The sequence below is a fragment of the Pongo abelii genome, chromosome 3 (assembly GCF_028885655.2).
Source record: "Pongo abelii isolate AG06213 chromosome 3, NHGRI_mPonAbe1-v2.0_pri, whole genome shotgun sequence".
NCBI lineage: Eukaryota > Metazoa > Chordata > Mammalia > Primates > Hominidae > Pongo > Pongo abelii.
Genome location: NC_071988.2, coordinates 1,163,251 through 1,172,737, shown reverse-complemented (window position 1 = coordinate 1,172,737; position 9,487 = coordinate 1,163,251). Strand labels below are relative to the sequence as shown.

General features: G+C 62.2%; 1 protein-coding gene across 1 annotated transcript; it reads left to right on the top strand.

The window, feature by feature from the left end:
• Positions 1 to 555: 555 nt before the first annotated feature.
• Positions 556 to 6,456, top strand: SPON2 (spondin 2). Its single transcript, NM_001131171.1, is given in 6 exon segments — positions 556 to 841; positions 1,309 to 1,531; positions 1,900 to 2,123; positions 2,196 to 2,387; positions 2,814 to 2,988; positions 5,731 to 6,456. Coding segments are annotated over 5 exon segments (996 nt in total). The 5' UTR covers positions 556 to 841; positions 1,309 to 1,311; the 3' UTR covers positions 5,916 to 6,456.
• The last annotated feature ends 3,031 nt before the right edge of the window (positions 6,457 to 9,487 follow it).

Sequence of the window (9,487 nt, the reverse complement as noted above, 5' to 3'; positions counted from 1 at the left end):
TCCTGACTCCCTGCGCGCTCCACCCCAGACCCTCAGCCCACTCTGACCTCCCTCCAGGAGGGATGGCTTGCAAACGCCCTCTGGCCACAGTGTAGACCGCTAGGCTGTTCTGTGCAGCTTTAGGCCATGCCAGGAAAGAGACTTAAAGCCAGGGCCCCAAAGGCCAGGGATGCCTGCGCCGGGAGCCAGGAGCTTCCCCAGCCACCTCCAGCATGTAGACTGAAGTCAGGCCACGCACAGGGCTCTCCAGGTCCCACTCTGAGCCGGAAGGTGTAGCACGCTGGCTTTAATTTGGAGAAGGCGAAAACAAGAGCCCCTCCGCCCCCACGCCCTGAGCTTTCCCGAAAGGCTTGGGGCACAGAACTCCCCTCAGTGGCACCTAGGGAGGCACCAGGAAGGCGCTTGATGGAACGGGAGAGAAACGGGAAGGGAGAGGAGAGGGAGGAGGAAAGGGGGGAGGGGAGGAGGGGAGGGGAGGGAGGGGAGGGAAGGGAGGGGACGGGGAGGGGAGGGACAGGACAGACAGACAAAGAAAGGGGTGCGGCAGCGCCGCCAGGGGAGGAGGGTGATCCGGCCCGGGGAAGGTCGCTGGGCAGGGCGAGTTGGGAAAGCGACAGCCCCTGCCGCCCCCGCAGCCCCCGGAGCCCCTTCTCTTTCTTTCTCCTCCTTTCTCCCACGTCCCATCTGCCCCTCGCTGGAGGCCAGGCCGTGCAGCATCGAGGACAGGAGGAACTGGAGCCTCATTGGCCGGCCCGGGGCGCCGGCCTCGGGCTTAAATAGGAGCTCCGGGCTCTGGCTGGGACCCGACCGCTGCCCGCTGCGCTCCCGCTGCTCCTGCCGGGTGAGTACTGCGTGCCCCCGGGACACCCAGAGAGGGCCTGGGCCTCCTGCACTTTCCCCGTGGCCCAGAACCTTGTGGCACCTCCAGAGGGACCCCCGGGACTGGCTGCGACCGAGCTTTAAGGGTCTAGTCCCGGGGGCAGCCAGTCGGCCAAGGCCCCGGGTCCCTGCGACGGCGAAGGCATACCGGAGGCCGCACCCAGACCGGCCCAGCAAACTGCAGGGACTCGGACTGAAAACCTGCCCGTTACCCTGGTCGCTCGCAGGCGCACGGGCGATCTAACCCCGCGCCGTCCCTTCCGCTGATGGGGGTCTCGGAAGCGCCGCAGGAGAGCTTTGCGGAGCAGGGAGGGGGCGCGGGCGCTCGGGGCCGTCCTCGGAGCGCAAAGTGCCGCAGCCCTCTCGGCTTTCCACCCCGAGGCTGCCACGACGGTGCCAGCGCGCGGCTGCTCCCCTCTGTGCTCCCAGGTGATGGAAAACCCCAGCCCGGCCGCCGCCCTGGGCAAGGCCCTCTGCGCTCTCCTCCTGGCCACTCTCGGCGCCGCCGGGCAGCCTCGTGAGGGAGAGTCCGTCTGTTCCGCCAGAGCCCCGGCCAAATACAGCGTCACCTTCACGGGCAAGTGGAGCCAGACGGCCTTCCCCAAGCAGTACCCCCTGTTCCGCCCCCCCGCGCAGTGGTCTTCGCTGCTGGGTAAGTGCAGCCCCCTCCTCGCCTCCTGCTCTACCAGGAGGGCTGCGGCGCCGGAGCCCCCCCCCCACAGCTGCACGGCGGCGCTTCCCAGTCGGGCGCGCTGACGTCCCGGAGACTCTAATACAAGAATGTTTGCTGAGCGCCCACAGTGTGCGGTTCCGGGGATGCGGTGGGGGCAGGGGACGGTCTCGGGGAGAGCTGCAGGTGGGTCGGGGCAGGGGCAGCCACAGGGTGTCACGGTCCGACGTGACGGGGGGGCCATGGTTCCCTGGGGGCAGCGGGGAGGGATTTCCTGGGGCGCCCCCTGGAATCCAAGACCGACGGCAGTCTCTGACCGTGGTCCGCGGCGCGGCCGGGTGGTCCTGCAGGGGCCGCGCATAGCTCGGACTACAGCATGTGGAGGAAGAACCAGTACGTCAGCAACGGGCTGCGCGACTTTGCGGAGCGCGGCGAGGCCTGGGCACTGATGAAGGAGATCGAGGCGGCGGGGGAGGCGCTGCAGAGCGTGCACGCGGTGTTCTCGGCGCCCGCAGTCCCCAGCGGCACCGGGCAGACGTCGGCGGAGCTGGAGGTGCAGCGCAGGCACTCGCTGGTGAGCGCGGGGCCGGCCGGGGGCGGGGGCCGGGGGGCCGGGACCAGGCGCGCTGAGCCGCCGTCGCCGCAGGTCTCGTTTGTGGTGCGCATCGTGCCCAGCCCCGACTGGTTCGTGGGCGTGGACAGCCTGGACCTGTGCGACGGGGACCGCTGGCGGGAACAGGCGGCGCTGGACCTGTACCCCTACGACGCCGGGACGGACAGCGGCTTCACCTTCTCCTCCCCCAACTTCGCCACCATCCCGCAGGACACGGTGACCGAGGTGAGTGGGCACCCCGCGTGCGCAAGGGTCGTTGTGGCCCCCGCGGTGGGGACGGGGCCGGGGCCTGGCTGCGCCCTCGCCTCCCGGCGCAGGACAGCAGCTTGCCGCTTTTGTGTGGAAGAGGCTCTGCTTCTAGCGCCAGCGGTGAGCAAGGGGGTGCAGCCCTCCCATACTCCAACCCGGGGTCGCAGCACCGCAGGGAGGACAGCGGGACGCGCGTCCTGAGGAGGCTGCCCCTTCCTGGCCTCGGTGTCCAGCCCGTGTTCCGTGGGATGGCTGAGAGGAGCACATGGGACCCTGTCCCCAACAGTGGTGCAGAGGGCACGCTGGACGCTGGGCAGTGGCCCTAGTAAGGCCATACGCATGCATACCAGAAGGTGGGCTTCTCAGCAGACCCCAGGCCAACCTCCTCTTCCTCCTCCCCAGATAACGTCCTCCTCTCCCAGCCACCCGGCCAACTCCTTCTACTACCCGCGGCTGAAGGCCCTGCCTCCCATCGCCAGGGTGACACTGGTGCGGCTGCGACAGAGCCCCAGGGCCTTCGTCCCTCCTGCCCCAGTCCTGCCCAGCAGGGACAATGAGATTGTAGACAGTGCCTCAGGTAACGGACATACGGGTCACACGGGACACACAGCAGCCCCGAACCCTGCCACAGGGTGACCACCAAACCCGAATCTAAGGCTCTGAGAAATTCCAAGTAGGGATTCATAGCGCGTACTGCAAGACGGTGCTTAGATTTAGGATTCTGTTGATTCAAACACTGAAGATGTGACTCTTGCACATTGTTTGCAGTTGAAAGCATCTTACAGGGCCACAGCCTAGAGGAAAGAATGAAAGGAGGCTCCAGACAGTACCTGAGAGACTCTGTCCTGTGACACGCACCCACGGGTCACCTGTGTGTCACAGCTGACAAGGAAGCTTGCTAGGATGGCCTGGCCCTGTGTGGCCACCGGGTGACAGCTATGCTGCAGGGCACCTGTGGGGGTCTCGGGACCCGGCCACCACACAGCTCAGGGCTCTGCTCACAGGTGCCTTGGCGTGGGGTGGGGCAGGTGCTGATGAGCGTTCCCCTAGCTCCTCCAGGCACCTGCTGGACAGGGCAAGCTGGGAACGCTGGGACCGAGTGGCAGTTCCCTCCCTGCTCAGCTGGGTGGCAGCCACTGGCCCCACGGAGCACCTGTGGCCTGGAGCACCTTGCTGGGTCGTGGGTCAGGGCCTGTTGGCTCTGGGTCTCTGGGTCTCACCTGATATGGGTGTGGGAGAGTCAGCGTAGGCCCCAAACAAGAGCAGACTTCAGACTTTCCCGAGGAGGAACTGGAGCCCACCAACCTGGCCATGGGCCATCCTCCATGTTGCTGGCTGGAGTTGAGGCAGGTACGGGGCCACCCTACACCTGCCCCGCAAGCCGTGTGGTAGGGACAGATGTCTTGAGGAGCAGCAGTAATTACAAGCTTACTGTCAGCTGTCCCTGGAAGCAAGGGCCAGGTCAGGTCAGACAGGAGGTGGTGAGCTCCGCATGGCTGGCGGGAACCACTCCCCAGACAGAGGCTGTGCCCAGTCCTGGGTCCCTCCTCATTTGGGATGAACTGGGCCTCCCTGCGCCAGCCTCGGTGCTGCCCCTGCCCAGTGCAGGCTTGGGCTCCTCACTCATTTGTCCAAGTGGATACCCCATTCCAAGCAGACGTCCCCGAGCCACTTACCCAACAGGCAGACGTGCCAGCACTGTCCGTGTTGTGCAGCTGGACTGGCGGGAAGAGCCCCTCGTGGGCAGAGGGTCCAGAGAGGGCAAACCCCCTGCGGTTTGGCCCACCTTCGGGGGCACTGGGCCACAGTGGGCAGGGGAGCACGTGGCCAGTGCCCTGGGCCAGGAGAGGGATGAAGTCAGCTGTGGCCAAGCAGAAGCAGCATTGCAGGGGAAGGGTGGGGAGAGACTGTGCTATGAGCTCTGAGCAGGAGGCAGGACATGGAGAGAAGGGTGGGAGAGGGACAGAGCCAGCTGTGCCAGCCGGGGGACCACAGCGGGGAGTGGGGACGGAGCACAGACCACCGCCCACAAGGGTCTCTCCTGTAACTTTTGGCTTCCCAAGGGCAGAGGCTGGAACTGGCATGTGGTGGCTGGCACCCAGGAGGCTCCACCAGCTCCACACCAAGCCAGCCTGGGTCCGCTCTGGCTTCCTGCTCACATGCTGGATGCCTGTCCCCAGGCCTCCTCCTGACAGGGTTCTGCAGCATTGGAGAAGCTTGTGGTGGGGCCCTCGCTGCAGAACAGGCACTGCAAGTGCTGACTGACTCATTGCAGCCAAGGCAGGGGCGCTCCCACCATCCCGGTTTCAGTCAGGAAGCTGGGGGGTGCTGGGATCTGCCAGCAGCTCTGTGTGCTCCCCAGGTGGGCTGCCCGGGGCCCTGGCTCTCTGGCTTCTACACCAGTGCCCCTGCGAAGCCTCGGCGCCCAAGGTCTTTGCAAGCCCTGTTCCAGCGTCTCTGGAGAGGGCTGCTCCAGGTGTGGGCCTGGCCACGGCTGCCAGACCATTCCAGGCACTGCACCTGCACATCGCCCCCTTCTCCACTCTCTCTCATCCTTCAGTAGCCACAAAGCTGGCAGCAGAGTGCTCGCAGATTTGTGAGGAGAGCTGAGCCCTTGCTGACTGTCCTCGCGTGCACGGCAGAGTGAGGTGGGGCTCCTGGCCTCCTTAGGGGCTGCCCGCTCTGGGCCACACAGAGAAACACTGTCCATCTGGCTGGCTTGTCCTGTGGGGTGCAAAAGAGGTGTTTTCACTTTGCTTTGGAAACATGGAAATTACCAAGTGACTTAACCATAACACCAAATGATGATTTTTAAATTTATGAAAATTATGGAACCAGATGGGACACAGGGAAACGAGAACGATACTGAAAAGGTCTGAGTCCTGTGGGGGTCCAGGTCCCACAAGACAGCTAATCAAGTGCCCCTGTCTGTTATTCGGGTAAATGTAGCAGCTGGGTCCAGGCTCGGGCAGAGCAGCTTTCTACAGCAGGGGTGTCCGCCCTCTCCCGGGGTTCCTACGGGGTTCCCCGGGGCCTCTTACTCTGCCACGATGTGGGAGTTCCAACACCACAGGGACTTGAGCGGCAGCTCCGGCTCTTACGTAGAAACGCGCAACTCCAGTCCCTAGGTTGTGTCCGTGGTTGCCATGGTGCCATCCGTCTTGCCGCTCACTCTGCGACTGTGCCGAGAAACGCAAGTGCCCCCGAAGTGTGGGCGTGGCCTCTGATGAATGCACACGTTGGTGGGAGGTGGCTTCTGTTTGTACGAAGCGCCTCTTCACGCGAGCGTTCACCTCGGTCTCTCCTTTGCTTGGTCCAGTTCCAGAAACGCCGCTGGACTGCGAGGTCTCCCTGTGGTCGTCCTGGGGACTGTGCGGAGGCCCCTGTGGGAGGCTGGGGACCAAGAGCAGGACTCGCTACGTCCGGGTCCAGCCCGCCAACAACGGGAGCCCCTGCCCCGAGCTCGAAGAAGAGGCTGAGTGCGTCCCTGATAACTGCGTCTAAGACCAGAGCCCCGCAGCCCCTGGGGCCCCCCGGAGCCGTGGGGTGTCGGGGGCTCCTGTGCAGGCTCATGCTGCAGGCGGCCGAGGGCACAGGGGGTTTCGCGCTGCTCCTGACCGCGGTGAGGCCGCGCCGACCATCTCTGCACTGAAGGGCCCTCTGGTGGCCGGCAGGGGCATTGGGAAACAGCCTCCTCCTTTCCCAACCTTGCTTCTTAGGGGCCCCCGTGTCCCGTCTGCTCCCAGCCTCCTCCTTCTGCATGGATAAAGTCATTCCCAAGGCTCCAGCTACTCTAAATTATGTCTCCTTCTAAGTTATTGCTGCTCCAGGAGATTGTCCTTCATTGTCCAGGGGCCTGGCTCCCACGTGGTTGCAGATACCTCAGACCTGGTGCTCTAGGCTGTGCTGAGCCCACTCTCCCGAGGGGGCATCCAAGCGGGGGCCACTTGAGAAGTGAATAAATGGGGCAGTTTCGGAAACTTCAGTGTTTTCATGTTATGCATCTCTTTGCATTTGAATAAAGACTATCTCTGTTCCTAACAAATGTCACTGGCTGTCCCCACACTTGTTCTGGGCCCCGTGCAGCGCAGGGACCCGTGGTGTGCGCTAATTGGGGACACAGGTTCAGAAGGCGCCTGGTGACACAGTTAGGGCCATGAGGCACGTGCTCTGTGTGTGTGTGGGAGGGAGGCTTGAGACCCACAGGTCTCCCCACAACAGAGGCCACCCCTGGCCCATACAGGATTTCAGAAGACACAGCAAATGGCGTGTCAGATGCATCCACAAACCCAGCAGGCAGGCGCCTGCCCACAGGACAATCAGAAGCTCAGACGAGGGGCACCTCGAGATCCGGACGAAGCCCCAGAAGCCCTCACTCTGCCCCCTCCTCTGTGGGAGCAGCTTGCATTGCTGCTGTTCATGGGGGGCCATTGACCACCAAGGCCCTCACAGCCCATCAGGCCACCAGCAGACACCTCCTGAGACCTGAGCTCAGAGGCCCCAACCTCAAAGATGTCCTCAGGGGCTCACTGTGATCTGCCATGGCCCTTTCTGCAGCAGGGGTCCCTGGCCTTCCCCACCACTGCCACTCACCTGGTGGAATCCCAGGGCCCTCTCAGCGCCTGGGCGGGAGCTCTGTGTGATTTGAGGATGGAGATGCTTGGGGGATGGCTGCTTCTTCAGTCCTCTCCCAGTGACTGGAAAGTGGGGGCTCACTTCCCTCACCCTGAGGCCTGGTAGATGACCCTTCCTCGTAACTGGCTAAGGCCCTCCAGCCCTGATGCTTCTAGAACCAGACGCCAGGCCCAGCTCTCATCACCCTGCACACCATCCCCGCCCACCATCCTTGAAAACAATGAACTAAGCCCAAGCTCACGGGCGCGTGAGTTCTGAGGTGACGTGGAGATCTGAAAAACCCGTGGCTTAAAGTTTTCTTAAGGTTCCTGGGACTGACAATGCCAGGAGGCCCCTGAAGGAATGGCTGTAAATCCTGTGTAGAGATCACACTGTGTACTTGGAACTCAGAGGATCCCCAGGAACATGAACCCACAATCAGAATCCACAAAACGCACAGAACACCAGCCCCGATGCTCCTGAGTCAGAGCACATGGCAAACTCCAAGGTCAGAGCCGCCAGGCCGCTGGGGCTGGCATGACCAGGAGAAGATGCTGACCGAGTTAACCTCGCCAGGAGCTCTAAACGCAAAGACACCAGAGCAGCACAATGGGGCGGTGCATTGAAGCCTCTACAGACGGACACAACACTCCAGTCAAAGGGCAGACACTGCAAGAGCAGACTCACAGAACCATGCGCTACTGTGGAGCCTGTGAAGTCCTGTAGGATCACTGAAAGGCTGGGGAATGGGTTGTGGTGCAGACCCCTGCAGACACCTGGATCCACCTGCCCTCCTTCCTGGAGCATGGAGCTGGGAGGCCCTGGGGTAGGACAGGTGTCACTTTGGGGCCAGAACATTTACTGCCCAGGTGAGAGGCTATTGTGCTCTCCCAGCCTCAAGGATCCCAGGGCATGTGTTGACATGGGTGCCATCACAGAAGTCTCTGGGGCCCCAGGGCACGTGTTGACGTGGGTGCCATCACAGAAGTCTCTGGGGCCCCAGGGCATGTGTTGACGTGGGTGCCATCACAGAAGTCTCTGGGGCCCCCACGCCACCAGGATGGCCACTGTTGTGCTGAGGCATTGAGATTTGAAGGAGACCAATGGGGAACGCCATCCAGTAATGGAATGCTGTGTGAGGAATCCCACAGGGGCCGCCTGGCCGGAGGTTGGGTCAGACGGGACCTACGTGGCTGCCCTCGCCTGAATGAGGTGGGGAGCACGGGAAGGCGCAGAGTGCAGAAACAGCACTGCATCAGTGGCCGCCATCTTGAAGCAGTGAGTAGTGGGTATAGACAGGAAAATGAGGAGGAGAAGCCCCTGCGACAGTCCCGAAAGAGAGGTTTGGGCCTCAGAGACACCCGTGGACATGGGAAGAAATGGATGAGTCTGGGTTTGTTTTGATGAAAAGGCAACGTGAATACTTAACAGACCTGCGTCTAACATGCCTCCCAGAGATACCCAAGCAGTTGACCCCATGCCAGTTTCAGGAAGGCCTTGTCCCAACTGGGTCAGCATGGGGAGCCAGGGGGGCAGTGAGCAAGTGAGGGCAAGTTCACACCTGAGGGACCCATTCGTGGTCTGTAGCCCCCCGCACACTGAGCTGCCACAGGTGGACGGGGGGCACCTGGGCCAGAAGGAGGGGCCCCACACCTGCACTGAGACTGCATGCCCCTCCTATTAGTGGGACGTGGATATGCTGGGCTCCAGGGGTCTGCTGGGCCTACGGGGTGGGGGTTGGCCCAGCCCACTGTGCTGAGGAGAAGTGGTCGGCAGTCCACAGTATCCAAGCCATAGGAGGATAATTCATGGAATGGCCCACTGTGCTCAGCAACAACACACAGGCCATGGGGACTGGGGCTGAGGGGTCTGTGGCACTGTGGGAGGAAGACAAAGGGTAGAACACGGAGAAGCGATGGGCAGGGAGTTCCTGGCAAAGATGGTAGGCTGAGGAACTGAGCACTGACACCTAATTCCACTCCCACCATATTCCACTGGAGCTGCAGAAGAGGGTGTGTGGATGGCACAATCTAGACGCCTGCCTTGGCATTCTCAGGGGACACCCTCCATCCACAGAATGGCGAAACGGGATGGATACAGCTCTGAGACACTGCCCCTTTCATAAGATGCAGGGAGGACTCCACTTTCTACCCCCACTTCTAAAAATAAGTAAACAAACACACTGAGGCTGGAGCAAGGAGGTGGTGTCAGGCCAAAGAAACAAGCTCATGAGCAGCTGGGAGAGACAGGGCTCCTGAGGGCTGCTGTGAGCTTGGCTAGCAGCAGAGTGAAAAGGTGAACCCAGCACCCCACATGGAGAGGGACCCTGGAGGCCAGCAATGCCCTGTGATATAGGAAAGGACAGGAGTGATTCTCTCCACAGGAGCTTTCCCAGTCCCTAGTGTGAGCCCCAACAATCAAAATCAGGCAACGAGCGCAACACAAAGATTAAATAAACAAGA